General features: G+C 36.2%; 1 protein-coding gene across 1 annotated transcript in view; it reads right to left on the minus strand.

Annotated features, from left to right (window-relative positions):
• Positions 1 to 2,244: 2,244 nt before the first annotated feature.
• LOC145255840 (uncharacterized) overlaps positions 2,245 to 15,804 on the minus strand; it is a 92,880-nt gene continuing 79,320 nt past the window's right edge. Inside the window, exons 2-3 of the mRNA XM_080114572.1 lie at positions 7,365 to 7,541; positions 2,245 to 3,973 (exon numbers count right to left, since the gene is read on the minus strand). Of these exons, the coding sequence (XP_079970698.1) occupies positions 2,567 to 3,973; positions 7,365 to 7,541 (1,584 nt within the window). The 3' untranslated portion in view covers positions 2,245 to 2,566. The remainder of the gene's footprint in view (positions 3,974 to 7,364; positions 7,542 to 15,804) is intronic.

Raw genomic sequence — 15,804 nt, forward strand, 5'->3', positions numbered from 1 at the left:
ACTAGCGGGGGGTACCCGGCGTTGTCCGGGTGTTTGGAGGTGTGTATGTAGGAGAGGGTGACCCTGTTTTAATATTATAAAAAAAACACGATGTTAAAAAAAATTGGAAAAACCAAAACAAATGAAAAAGGTGTAAAAGAGGAAAAAAAGTTTAGGTAGGAAGACGGGCTCGAACCCGAAGCATCGAGGCTAAGACGAAAAAAAAAAGCCTGACACGTTATCCCTACACCAAAGAGACATACAATTGAGAACGGATAAAATTAAATGTTTAAAAACACTTGCAGGTGGTTTAAACTAACGTCAATGTTTTCTAGGTCAAACATGACGTCATTGTCGTAGTAACAGGAGGAGAGAAAATGAAGGAACGATTTTTTCGGCACCCTCTTTGTAGAAAAGGGTCCAGTTTAGGGTGAAGGAATTAATGTTTTTGGCCAATTTTTCGATATTTGTCGTCCAAGATGTTAGGCTTCAAAATGATACCAATCTCGTGAAAATCCGTCACCTCTGTCGAAAGTTTTTGCAAGATATACAAACACACATACATACATACACACATTTTCGCTTTTATATATATAGACTAGTGGGGGGTACCTGGCATTGCCCGGGTGTTTGTAGGTGTGTGTGGGTTTGGGTAAATCAAAACACCCAGGTGTTTGTGTCGGGAGGAGGGGGGGTAAAAGAATTTGAAAAAATTTTGGTAGGTAAGCATGAAGGATCGAACCTGAACCCTTGAGGCAAAGTTGGTAATTAAAGTGTGAAAAAAAAACCTGCGACGTTAAACATTGGACCACCACGAAACACTAACAGAAACACGTTTGAATTTATTTAACTATTTAGAATTAGCAGGTTCCCGTTTTTAATTACTTAATGAGGTCAACTTTGACTGCGGGGTAGTATTTTATTTTTTTATTCACTGTGGGAACGCTTTTTTAATTTTTTTTTTGTTTCCCCAAGATGTTGGGGGGGAAACCAGCTCCCAATAAAAAGGGGATTGTCCAAATTGAATAGCAATTGTCTGATATAAGGAAAAACTCCACATTGATCAAATCTGATTAACATTTCCGGCGATCGCGATCGGAAAAATACCGCCAAAATTAGTGTCGCTTTTATGATACGAAAAAGCCTAATCCACATGCAGCGAGCGAAAAATGTTGAATATTTATCTTTTCAAAGTTGAGCAAATTAAATAGACAGGCGACCTCCATTGTTAACTCGTAGATATTATGATTTAGACGTGATATAAAAAGTTTTAAGAAGTTGTGAGCTGACCGATCACTTCTCGGAAAAAAAGCCTTTTACAGACATACACAAAAAGCAAGCATACATACATACATTTTTTTTTTTTTACACGGTGGTCACCACTTATCAAGGCCCAGAAGCCACTCAGGGATAAGGGTTATTGCAAGTACAGTACGTTAGTGTGGAGATTTGATGAAGTGTTTACTTAAGGGGAAGGTTCATTAGGAATTTGTTAATGTTGGACTTTAACACATCCAAGTTGTAGTCAGGTGGGAAGCAGGCAGACGGAACAGAGTTCCACAGGCGTGCAGTTCTAAGAAAGAAGCTTTGTTCATGGAATCCACGTTTTGATTTAGGCACAGATAAAGAGTGAGGGAAATTTTTCACAGTGGATTCAGCTAGACGGGTGTTTTTCGTGAAAGATTGGCGAGGGGGGACCAGAGATTGGAGTTCAGACAAGCACCTGCCATGGAAATAACGATAAAACAAGGATAGGCTCGCAACGTCTCTTCTGTGGGAGAGAAGTTGCAGGGTAGAGAAAAGGGCATCCCCCACTAAGCCACAAAGTCTATTTTGTACTCTGTCAAGGCAGGATAGGCTGCTTTTAGCAGCTCCTGCCCAGACATACATACATACATACATACATTTCCACTTTTATATTTATAGATGAAAAAACAACTATGAGTCATCTACTAGACAATTTGGCTTTTGCCAAAAAGCAAAGTGTAGTATCTGGTCTAATAATACACTTCATGTTTTGTGTCCTCGGTCAAGCAGTGAATCCTTCTAAATTGAAGCAATTTTAATTTTTTGCCCAATTTTGAACAGCTGGATTCCCCCCCCCCATTAAAAACCGACTCGTGTCTGGCCCTTCCCTCGTAGGACGGCAAAAAAGTAGGTACACTAACAACTTGATTGCAACGCATCGTTGGGTTTTAGTTATTCATTTGCATTCCATGTTTTAACTGCTATGTTCTTGGTAACAAAGAAAATTGAAATCGGAAATATTTTTATTTTTGAATTCCCATTTTATTTCACACCATTAAAAAATAAATATATATATATATTTTTTTTTTAATTTGAAACAAGACTTAGAAAATTTTAAGAAAATTGTTTTTCTTTGTTTAAAAAAAATATCCTAGAACGACAAATATATCTAAATTGGTCATTATTCAAATTTGTAATTTAAAAAAAAAATAAGATGAAAACAGTAAGTTTATCAGTTTTTCTTTCTTTTTCTTTTCTTTTTTTTTTCTTTTTTTTTTGAGAGGAGGGAAGGGGGGAGATGAGTTTCCCGGCATTGATGGGGGAGGGGGAGGAGGTGTACTCAATCCAATTCAAACATGACGTTGTTGTTAAAGTGAAACGCACACTCGGTGTGATGCTCATTACTCAACTGCTGCTTCGTATACTCAGTGTCTGTCCAGCTGAGAGTGGACTCGATCTTTGGCGTCGACCGAAAATTGTCCAGTTCAGATTTCTGACACTTCTTTCCGTTGATGGCATTGTTGTTTTTCAACTTGGTATTACAATCTGAAGACTTTTCTTTGGGACACTTCACCCTGCTTTTTTCGGCCTCACCCCCAACCCTAACAACAGACTTTCCGTCGTCCTCATTGTTTACCACAGGCGGAGTACTGTTATCAACGTCAACTAATTGTCCGTTACAAACAGCCGCATTAGACACGACATGTTCTTTCTCCGTTGGAGCTTTTACACCATCACCTATCGATAACGATGCCATATGCGTCATCGTATCAGTGACTTGGGCTTTTGATGGTTCAACCGCATCCGTTTTCAAAGATTCAACCACTTCAAAATGTTCAGAATTATCATTGAGATTTGGTTTCATCTGACTCAACGTCTGATTAAGGGCGGCTGTCATTAAACGATCGAGTTTTGTCCGTTCTTCGGGCGTCAATTCATTATCCATCCGCTCACCGCTGACAACGATAGAATTATGCGAACAGTTCTTCGTTGAATAACAATTCTTTGGTTCTGACTTTGAGCTACGGTTCCCGCGGGGCCGTAAATTATAATGGTCAACATTATTGTCTTCAGATTGGGATGAAGATTCCGGCTTGGAAGAGTTCTTTGAATTGTTGTCGTTGTTGTCGCATCCAGAGTCTGTGTCGTGTCCTGAACCTTCTGTGTTGGTTGTTTCATCTGTCTCCTCGACAGTGCTACTGCTGCCAGTCCCATCCTGTTTAGATGCGTTCTTATTAAATGCAGCAGCAGCAGCAGCAGCTCTGGTTTCCTTACGACTATTCTTGCCATGTTGTTGCCCTCCTTGATGCGAACCTTTTGTGACAGGAGCATCACTTTTATCTTTCAGATGCCCTTCCTCCCCTTCACTACTTTCTTGGCTACTGTGTCGGCGCCGGCGCCGACCATTCTTTCGGCGCTCCTCTCGCTGTCGTGTGCGCTTGCGTTTTGATTTCAATGCATTGTGCATGCTCGATACAGTAGAGTTCGTTTTGAACGTCGTTTGATCGATACGTTCATTAAAGGAGACAGACTTTTTAACAGACGGGAAGTGGCCTTCATGGGACGAGCTGTCCGGGGATGCAGACAGCACTGTTCCATTTTCATCACTAGAATCAGAGATTGTCCGCGAACGCTGCTTTAAGATTCCATGCAGGTCAGGTGTTTGTTTGCGATGAATAACTTCAATTGTAGGATACGCATGGGATTCCGTGTCTGTCGTGTCAGACTCCGAGACACCACGAGTGACCTGCAAAGATAAAGTGGAAGTGAAATGTCATAAATCATGAGAAACAAAATCTTTTCCTAGTGACGCAAAAAGGCAAAAAACAAGAGGAAAAAAACAAAAAAGAAAGAAAAACAAAAAAGAAAGAAAAATAAAAAAAAGAAAGAGAAACTATAACAAAAAGAGAAACAAAAAAAGAAAGAAAAACAAAAAAAAGAAAGAAAAACAAAAAAGAAAGAAAAACAAAAAAAAGAAAGAAAAAACAAAAAAAGAAAGAGAAACAAAAAAAGAAAGAGAGACAAAAAAAAGAAAAACAAAAAAAGAAAGAGAAACAAAAAAAAGAGAAACAAAAAAAAGAAAGAGAAACAAAAAAAGAGAAACAAAAAAAGAAAGAGAAACTATAACAAAAAGAGGTAGTATGGTTATCAGCAGAAAAACAATAAGATATAGAAAAGGAGCTAAATAGAAAAACAACAGAGAGGAATGACGTTTTTGAATTTTTGAGATGAGGATTGGTTATTCGTATTATTTGAATTCATCGGACTACTGTTCTCATCTCATCCAAATTCCCAAGTTCGACAAAAACACTCCTGACTTTGACAAAAAGGTTAGAGGTTACATCGACCGAAACATTCTGAAAATCACACTCAAGATGAGAACAGTAGTCCGATGAATCTAAATAATACGAATGGGGAAGAAGTTGTATGCACACAAAAGGAAGCTGAAATAGGATTGTTAATCAAAGTGTGGCGGACAAAAGATCGGATATAGAGATTAATATATTTAGAGTTAGTTTACGGATAGTTCTAGGAGTGACAATGAGTTTTAAGATAGTTTATGCAAAGTTAGAGGGACAGGCTTGAGTTTACGACAGTTGAACGCAGACTGTAGCTCAGAGAAGATCAAGATGAGTTGACGGCAACTGATGGACATGACCGCAACAGAATATTGAAATGTGAGTATTAGTCTTTAGAAGGTTGATGGTGTCCCACACACATGCAAGGTACACCTGACATCTACGAAATGTGTTCAAGTTTGTATTTTCTGTGTTTTGACTTATTTTAGTCTTTGTGTATACTTGTGAGCCACCGTGTACTCCCTCCTTGGCAACCACAAATGTGAGAGACAACAACACGGTCAGAAGAGAAGAAATGCATGCATACAACGTTGTCATCGATGATCCTTGTCAAGCATGGGGAGCACGTGATCGCACACAGGATGTACCTGCTAACCCATCATCAGACGGACCGCACTACTTTCATTTAGGATACGTTAAGTATTTTCAGTATGGAATACCATATATGTAAAAATCTGTCATAGAAATCGGGAAAAGTTGATTTCTTTTTCTTTTTGGAAAAAAAAGTTTCAATAAAACAATACCAGTGTTATATAGGTTGACATCGGACTACACGATGCAATAACAAATTGCGTATAGGCGATAAAAAACTGTTTTATGTCATTTATTTTGTTAATATTATTACATAAGGAACGATTTCGAGTTAAAATCTATTTATTATTACACATGTAATCTTAAGAAAAACATGTTTGAAATGGGTAAACATGCTACACAAATCAAGATGAATGTTAAAACATCGAGTTTATCACACTAGAAATACTGCCCTATGTAAAAAACGGAGCAGAGTTAAACGAAACGAAATTTTATAAATAAATTATTTTTATAATACCGTACAAGATTTTACGTTGTTTCAATACTCATGTTTCTGATCCAGATTTTCCGTTTTTGAGGAAAAAATATTAAAACGTCCTTTTTCCTCCTATTACAATGTAATAATACATTGATTTTAATTAACCCCTAAATGTTCCTCGTTTAATATTATAAAGAAAAAGATAAAACCATTCTTATTGCATTGTGTTATCTGACATCAATTTATACGATTGATAAAATATCATGGAATCTTCATAGACTCATCTAATGTCACTTTTCCCTGACATTTTTTTTTTTTATATTACTGAAGCCACTCTTCACTTCTTATGGTTCAGCGAATCAGTTGTCTACAAATTCCATTCTGCTGGGTCATAAAATTACAAAAAAGTTGTTTTTTTTAAATTCAATTTTCACCCCAAACAAGACACAGTGCCACTTCAAAGTGGCTCTGTGCCTTGTTTGGGGTGAAAATTGAATTTTAAAAAAAAAAATTTTTTTTTAATTTTATGACCCAGCAAGGTCATGTGCCCCTGCTAGTTATTGATAAAATTCACAACTCAACAATATCCAGTAAAAATAAACGTCAGTCTATGCCTGGCGTGTGTTCACCAAGTTTTGATCTTTGTTTTGTTGCCGTTTAATATGGTCCAAATGTGCACCTCCATGTGATTAATACTGAGCGCCACCTAGTGATTAAGTTGGGTTTCTTTTGTTTCATTTTTTTTTTACACCCTAAACTAGGTATACTGCCACTTGAAACATAAGGGGCTACTATTTGGGATCCTGTCTAATAGGGGACTGTGGGGAACTGAGCAACGAGATGTTTGTTCACCTTACATTTAAACTTCTGCATGTCAGTAATGTCAGGGAAACAGGAAACATGGAGGGAATTCCAAAGTTTAGCCATTCGAGGAAAGAAACTATTAGAATAGAAAGCTTTCTGGCTTATCAAGGCCCGGAGACAACTCTAGGATAAGAGTTAATAGGTGTCAGATAGATACTGAGACATGATCGATTATGGTGGAACTTGGGTAGGGCTTAATTATTTGAGAGGATGGCTCAACAGGAATTTATTTACATCAGCAGCCGGGAGGCAACCCCACAGTATTGTGTTCCACGAACAGTTTTAGGAAAGAAACTCTACTTACAGGATGTTCGTTTAGTTTTAGGCACAGATAGAGAGTGAGGGGAGTTGTTGACAGTTGTTGCAACTAGACGAGTATTCATTGCGAACGTTTTACAGGGTGGGGGACCAAAGATTGGAGTTCAGTCGAGCACCTGCCATAAAAGTAGCGATAGAGAAGACAGACTCGCAATGATTCATCTGTGAGAACTATTAACCAATGGTTTAAAATGGCTGACTTGTTTATGAAGAAATGGAGATACATTCTGGTGGATTTAATTGATGTAATTAAATGATTTTTTTTTTTTTTTAAATAGGATTTTAAAAAGATGTTTGAATACGCAAAACTATTGTTTTTCATTTTCTTTTCGCGTCAACATTCTTTTCTGATCATTATACTAACGTTTAAGACATGTTCTTGTCGCGTTGCTTCTTTTGCGATATGTCAGTTCTTTGATTTTCTGTTGATGTAACAGTTGCTAAAAAGACTTTTTGGCGAGTTAAATATATTATTGTTATTATTATTTTATACATTTTTTTCATTGTATTTTCTACGTAAATAAAACAAAAATAATAAGTGCCCTGCTATCCCGACACATTTCAACAAAAATGCCGATAAACTTTACCTGAACATCAAGTGTCACATGTTTCTCATCCAATTCCGTTACGTGAAGATGGTAGTCTGTGCTGTCATGCGCCTGGGGCATTGCGGAATTGCGGCTGCTGTCACACAACGGATCACAACACGCATCCAAGTCTTGCAAGGTCTTCTCTAATTTACTCAGACTTTCAAAATGGTAAGGCTAAAAAAAAAACAAAAAAAAAAACAATTTTTACTTCAAAATATCATAATAAAAGCAAAAAAAGAAAGATCGCAAATAAAAATTTTATTTTCATTAAATTATAAGAAACTTTAATGTGACCAGATTTTTGCAAAGCACAGTACTGAGTTTACGCTAATATCACAATTAATCAACAAATTATGGCCGTTCAAAGTTTGTTAGAAATTTGAAAATTTGTAGTTATGTTTGTGACTTTTTTAGATAAGGACTGGTTATTCATATTATTTGGATTCTACGGACTACTATTCGCATCTTGAGTTTCATGTTTCACTTAATCTTCTTAGGGTGTATCTTGTCAAATGCAAGAATCTTTTTATCAAACTCTGAAATCCGCACAGAATTTGCGAACAGAAACTGTTCATTTAATTCACAGGAGTAGCATGTTCTTGTTCCATCAGCCATGACCCGGTAAAAGTCTTAAATAATTTGCAATTGGATTCTTCCTATCGCCCACACTAACGATTGAACCTTTTATCTCCAAAAAAGTGTAAATTACAACTAAATTTTACCAAGAACTTTATTTACTCCACCACAGATTCTTGCAAGTTCCATTCAAAGTTTCACGCAGGTTTTTAAGTTCAACAGAAAGATTCCTGACTCTAAGATACAGAGGTCAGAGGTTACATTGCTTGAAAAACAAGAACGTAATTTCATAATAGAAAAAAAATGTTATTCAAAGTTTTCAACTTTGATTTTTTTTATTTTTACAAGGATTACAAAGTTAAAGGATTTCATAATCTAAGAATACATTGTGATGTCATAATGAACCTTTTCTTTCGCTCTTTTAATTATTTACATCATTCTATTTGTTTTAGCTTTTTATTCATATTGTTCACTTTTTCTCCCACTATCCAAAACATTCATGTGCAGATGAAGTGTGGACAGTGTCAAACAAGATAACAAACATCTAATCTATCTATCTATCTATCTATCTACTATAAAAGGAACCTTGTCTGTGTGAGTCCGTTTCCTATGAACTCTGAAACGGATGAGACAATTTTTTTTTTAAATTTCACATGAAGATACTTGATGTGTCAGGGAGTGTTCTTACTAGGCTTTGTATCAGAATGTGTGCAATAAGTATAGAAAATCACTAATCGAAAACATCCGATTAAAGAAGGAAGTTTGATTTTGACCAAAGTTAACACTTTTATACAACCTAACATCACAAGTGTATTTGAAAAGTTTTATCACCGCACAAGCAGAAAGACTAACCCTATAAAATCAAATGTAGATTCTTTTATGAGTCAGGAGCACATTTGAAATGAATGTTTCTTTTTAGAGCACAATTGAACCATGATACTTGACTTTTAAATTTTAAGTGAAGCTATTATTTACAAATGATTTTATAAAAACAGTAAATTCTCTACAGTGCAATGTAGACTACAATCTATTGTGGCCTAAATCATTGTGAGAAGGCATGTGAAGCGTCCTCCCAATACACTGCGGGGGGAGGAATGGAGTCTCTAACAAGAGCAGGCAATCAATTGATTTGATCACTAATTTCAATGACAATAAAAGTATGGGAGGGTGGAACATTTGTTGATCCTCATTCAATACTGGACAACGTCAGGTCGCCATGCTAGTATACTGTGACCCAACCACCTATGATGGTCAAAAATTGCACCAGTAACGGTTAATTAGAGCTGAATTAGAACATTTCATTAGGTGAACACTCCTGATTGCTGATTCAATTTGTTTGGTTGGTGACGCAAACCAAAAGAAGGGGAAATAACTTCAGCTGAGCGAATTAGGAATTGATAATAATATTTAATAATAATATTGTTTTGTGAAGGAACTCATTACATGGCATATGGTAGTATCCATTATTGTTTTTCTAAACTTGAGTTTTTGGCAGGGCGGATGTGAACCAGAAGCTTCAGAGTTTATCTGTGTGAGGAACTGATGATGGGAATTTACTTCAGATGCACAAGTGATTTTACCAATTTAGCAAATCAGGGCAAATTCAATTTTGATGCTATGAAGATGAATTGGCTGAATGAAAACCCAGACCTCATCTAAACTCACCCCACTACCTCACTATATGAAGGTGTGTGGAACAGGTTTTTGAGAATTGAACTGAGTTGAGTCTGACTGCCCCTCCACCCACACTACACCCCCTCCACTCACTGATTAAAAGAAAGGGAGAGTAAAGACAGGAGAGAAATAAAGACAATTGGTCATTGCAGAAAGTTTTTTTCTTTTTCTGAGCGAACTGTTCACACACGCTGCGTTGTTGCAAAAAAGAAAGGAAATTGCATATATTTTTTATATATAAAAATTTAAATAAAAATGTAAACTAAAACTGTAAAATATCAAATATTGTAGAGTTTGTTTAATAATTAATTTTTATAAAAACAAAACTTCACGACTGGAGTTATTTTGTTAGTTGCCTACGGAATTCGTGACTTCAATAACAACTGAATGCTATCTATTTGAGTTGATTTCTTTCAGGAGAGCAAGCAGGGAAAAACAGGGACAGCAAATCTAACGCCTGCCAGATTGTGGCCCGCGACATTCATATTTCCCTAGAAATAATCCGTACTATTATTGTTATTTTAAAAACTAAAAAACGATACTTTGATACCTTGACAAGTTGATAAGAATGATAAAAAAGATAACTGTTCCGAGTTGTTGGTTTTTATTAACAACGTTTAAATAAACAAAGAAAATCCAGGTCCTTCATGGCATAACGTGCAAAAATCGATCACATTTTCAAGGATCATCTTCACAATATTACGAACATTTTTAGTACTACTGCTTTCAATCCTTGCATGACATGATTATCATCCAACCTCGTCCAAGAAGTTTCTTTAGCTCCAAAGCCAACAGAGTATTAGCCATTTTTGAAATGGCCTTTTCTCTGTTGACTGATGAACAGCTTATGTCCTGTGCCGTTCTGTAACTTACCCATGCTGTTGATTTATAGCTTACTAGCAGAGGAAGGAGACTGGTCTTGCCCGGTCACTTAAATATATTTTAAATTCATGCAGATTTAATATTTATTATTATATTGTACCTAATATATAGTAATGATTTCTAAAGTAAAAAAAAAATGACTTGGGTGTGATCAGTTAGAATCAAAACCAAAACATTCAACACTTTAGCCGCATTTTCTACCGTTTGAGCTATCAACAGATAGATAAGAAAGATTTAAAATTAAATCACAGCTATGAATGAATTTGTGCATGCACAAAAGCAATATAAATATGTTGAAATGAACATTTTGCATTTTAACTTGCCGACATATTTCTGTATGCATTATTCATCCATACAAACAAGGATTTTACTTATTATAAGCCATCCTTGGTGTATTATTACTATTTCCTGTCAATTTTAGTGTTATGTGACCAGTAGTTTAAGAGTTTATCAGTTAAATATGTTAAAACAGAGACATACATGCATCTACTGTTTTATATATATATATATATAGATGAGCATTTCCATAGGAAGAACAAATAAACATCTAAAAACTGAAACACCTCAAATAATTCTACAGGGAATTTTTTTACATCGTAAAAGATTTGAATGTCAACTGTTAAGCCTGCTTAACCTAATAATAATTGAAAGAGGCACAAACACAGTTAATACTAACAATTAGTCTTAACTAGTATTTAATCCTGGTCTTAACTAGTAAATCGGTTTTAAGCTGTAGTAAAAATTTGATTTTCCAATCATTAACAAGAGACATTGTGTCTGGCAGCAGGTCAAGATTGATTACAGAAATCGGGGCGAGGGCATGATTGCTTCTTATCCCCACAGCCTGTTTCACATGGAAGAGATGCTGCTTGGCACAAATTCCTAGTTCCGCCCACTAAAACATTCACAATAAAGAACTCATTTGACTACAACCACAGCAAAAAAAATTTCCTTTCCCTCTCTCTGTGTCAAGAACAAAACAGAACTTTCAGTTTCTTTTTTAGAACATCCCATTTGTGGAACAAGATATCATGAGTCTGCTTCCCAACAGACTACAGCAGTTGTCATCAATGTAAACAAATACTTGTCAAGCTGTCCTCTTTGAAAAGCAAGTGCTCACCTACTGCTTTCAATTCTTGCATGACATGATTATCATCCAACCTCGTCCTTTAGCTCCAAAGCCAACAGAGTATTAGCCATTTTTGAAATGGCTTTTTCTCTGTTGACTGATGAACAGCTTATGTCCTGTGCCGTTCTAGGATGTTCACACTCCCAGGCTTTACCGCCTGTCTTCTGGGACTACTGAGATTATTTGCTTACTTCTTAGGGTACCCTTACCAAGGTATACCAACAGGGCTGTCCAGACAACTTTTTAATAGACTGCAGTGCTCCTCCTTTAGGAGTGCTGGCTTGACTCGCCACGGTCTGACCTTGTGTCACATCTTCCTGCAGTGGGAAGGAAGTAAATAACACCAGCATCCAACTTTTTAACTTTTTATCTTCGAGTGAGAAGCAGTGATCCATCAATTAAAAAAAAGGTTTGTTTCACAGAAAAACTTCAAAAGAAAGTCTCGTACAATGTCTGATTTAATGACAACCATCTTTTCTCCTTATGGGCCAACCGATAAAATTTGACGTTCCGAAATTATTTTCTATATAAATAAATCTATAATATAAAGCTGAACGTGTGTGTGTGTCTGGTCATGAATAGACTCCTATATGGTTGACTATTTTAAAAAACTGATTACATATAATGATAGATGTATCGAGGATCTCGAATGGGTATTTTTGATCTGGCAGAACGGTGGTTCATAAAAATTGTGGGGTCTGCGTTCGCACCTAGCCCCCAAAGTATGGAAATAAAAAATGAAAAAAAAGAACGTTTACAAGGGTTTTTGATATAGATGTACATAATAATACTTTGATAAGTATGTTTCAACTTAAATAGGGATGGTATAATAAAATTGTGGGGTCTGCGTTCGTGCCTGTACTCCATGGAAATATGGCACAAACTTTAACAAAGACTTTTCATATCTATTTGCGTAAGTATACTTTGATAATTATGTTTCAGTTTGAAGAAATATGGTATAATAAAATTATTGGGTGTTCGTTCCCGCCTGACCTCCATAGAATGGAAATATGTCACAAAGTTTAACAAGGTTTTTTAAAAGGGGTGAGGGTCCACAATAACACCTTAACTGTAATCTTAATTCACGTTAGGCTTTTTTTTTTTTTTTGAGTTGAATCATATTGTGTCAAATAAATTCACCTCATAAATTCACGTTCTTATTAAAGTGAAAGCCAAAAAAAAAAGTTGGAACTTTAGACAATTCTCGACACAAATTTTGCAAAACTCTGTTTTTTTCCTTTTCTACTTGCATGTGGCACTCTTTCGAAAATAGATAAATAATAAAAAATAAGAACATTACTTGTTATCATGTCAAAAGAAGGAAAAACCCTGCTCACGTGATTACGTGTCTTTTTAAAAACATTTACATAACCTTTTTATTTTTATTTATATATCTGTTTAAGGGTTTTTTTTGTCAGTGTACTAGAAGGAATTCAGTTGATTACAACCCTTTTTACGTGTTCTTTACATTACAATAGTACAACCCTTAATCCGACGGCGCAATACTACACCATTTAATACTGTAAAACTGAAACGAAGCTGTTCTGCTTGAAAAGGGCGCCATTTTCTTCTTATTAATATTTATATCGATTCTTTGCTTTAAAAAACTAAAGTAATTACGTGTTTACTTTTTTAATATCCCATTTTGCTGTTTCGGATTATTTTACTAAAGTAAGTACAGCTTCATTATTTTTCAAAACTGTTTTTGTTTCTTTGCTTTTCGATATTTCGTCAATATTATTTAGTAAGAGTGTTTAGCAGAAAAGCCAACAAACAACTACCCGAAAAAATAAATATACAAGAAATAAATGTTACCATAGTCAATAAAAGTTCAGTTCATGTTATTTTAGTTTTGAAATAGTTTTTAATGCTCTTTACTTGAAATAATTTCAGGGAACCGAAATTAAAACAAAATTTGAGGCGATAACTACTTAAATGAATTTTTATATAAACTACACATGCCATCATCGAATATTCCTCAAGCACAAAATAACGGAAAACATCAAAATATGTTTATAAATATTCCTTACATTGACGGAACTCTCTTAAATTGTTAACACAGAATGCTAAGGTGCCCCTCCTTCAAATTGAAAACGGGGCTCTCCATTTCAAAGTCGTTGCCATTTTGATTTTTTTTTTTTAAACCGGTTTGCGAATTAAAAAAAAAAAAAACTTTTTTTTACAAACTACTTAAAAATACAAACGAATGAACTTTTCTACCATAAAAGTAACTTTTATTGACTATGGTAACATTTATTTCTTGTATATTTATATTATTATATATATAACATTTTCTCTTTGTAAGGAAACATCATTTTGCTGGTCACTCTTGGCTACAAATGGAAACAAAGTTGATATAAAAAAATATATTTTCGCGAAAATTATCTTTACTTTGATCATATTTTGCTTAGGGTAAAATTTTTGAGTATCAAAACCTATCTCTTTACAACCCCCTCCTTTTCATAACCTATCATACTTTCATCAATCAAAGTTCATTTTCTGTAGGCTGTTTTTGAACCCAGTCAACGACAGGTACTTCTGCTAGTAAGAATATAAATCTAACATTGCTGCCGTGCTTAGAAGAATGATTACTTACGCATAAAAAACAGAATGGTACGGATTATTTGGATTCTTCCGATTACTGTTCTCATCTCAAGTGTTATTTGCACAAGGTTTCCATCAATGTAACCTCCGACTTTCTTCAGGTGTATTTCGTCGAACTTGGGAATCTGCACAGAATTTCAAATGGAGTCCTTTAATTCAAGCCGTGGGGATAGCCAATCAGTCACGGCTGAGTGGAAATCCTAAGTAATTCAAAATTGTATTTCACGTGTCGCTTGCACTGAAGACTGAACCTTCAACCTCCGGAAGAGTGTAGCTTTTACAACTGAATTTTACCAAGTGTTCTGTCCGCTGCATCACAAGTCCGTGTGGAGAAGTTCGACAGAAAGATCCACAAGTTTGACAATGTACACTTTTTTTTTTTTTTTTTTTTAATTACATTTTCACCCCAAACAAGGCAAATTGCCACTTTGGTGTAGGGGGCTACTATCAGGGGCAACAACTACTGGGGTACTATGTAGGGATTTGGGTAGCAAGGTGTCGGTTCACGTTACACTTGAACTTCTGCACGTCAGTACTGTTGGGGAAGCAGGGACCTGGAATGGAATTCCAGAGTCTTGCGGTTCTGGGGAAGAAACTATTGGAGTAAAAAGATCTTTTACATCTAGGGACCTCTACAGTGTGGGGGTGGGATCTAGTAGCCTGTCGGGTTTGTCGAGGGTGCTCGCGTCGTGGGGGCACAAGTGATTGCAGTTCATCAGAGCATTCACCACTAAAATACTTGTAGAACAGGCAGAGGGATGCAACATTTCGTCGATGGGACAGAGGCTGAAGCTTAGATGCCAGTTCAGGGCCTATCAGATTTGCGACTCTCTTTTGAACCTTGTCAAGGAGCGAGAGACTAGTAGCAGATGCACCAGCCCAGATGTGGCAGCAATACTCCATACATGGGCGAATGGTGGCCTTATAGAGGTACAGGATACTTTCGGGTGTTAGTAGTTTTCTAGCACGGTAGAGAGAGCCTACCTTTCTTGCAGCGGCCCTGGCAATGCCTTCAATGTAATTGTTCCAACTCATGTTTCCTGTGAACGTTAGGCCAAGGAGTTTGAAAGATGGACTCTCAGATAAAGAGTCGTTGGCCATTGCTATTGGTGGTAGAGAGGGTTTCTTGTAATTATTGAATGAAACTAGTTTAGTCTTGGCAGCATTGAACGCGACCAACCACTTTTGTCCCCATTCCACTACAGATTGGAGGTCTTCCTCTAGTGTTTCTGCCATTTCTTTAGAAATGTGTTCATTCGTCTTCCTGTCGTGTCTGCCATAGAGTGTAGTGTCATCAGCATATATACCCATCTCAGAGGCAATGTTGTCGGGGAGGTCATTTATGAATATCAAGAACAATAGAGGTCCAAGGATAGAACCCTGGGGCACTCCCGCATTTATATCATATTGTTTAGATGTGCGACCGTCTAGGACTACCTGGATTTTTCTCTTATCTAAGAAGGATTTAATTATGTTAAGTATTCTACCAGTGATACCGTATGATCTGATTTTACTGAGGAGACCCTCATGCCATACCCTGTCAAAAGCCTTAGATATATCTAGAGCTACCGC

Source organism: Euprymna scolopes, chromosome 31 (assembly GCF_053919585.1).
Source record: "Euprymna scolopes isolate OS-2025 chromosome 31, ASM5391958v1, whole genome shotgun sequence".
Classification (NCBI taxonomy): Eukaryota; Metazoa; Mollusca; class Cephalopoda; order Sepiida; family Sepiolidae; genus Euprymna; species Euprymna scolopes.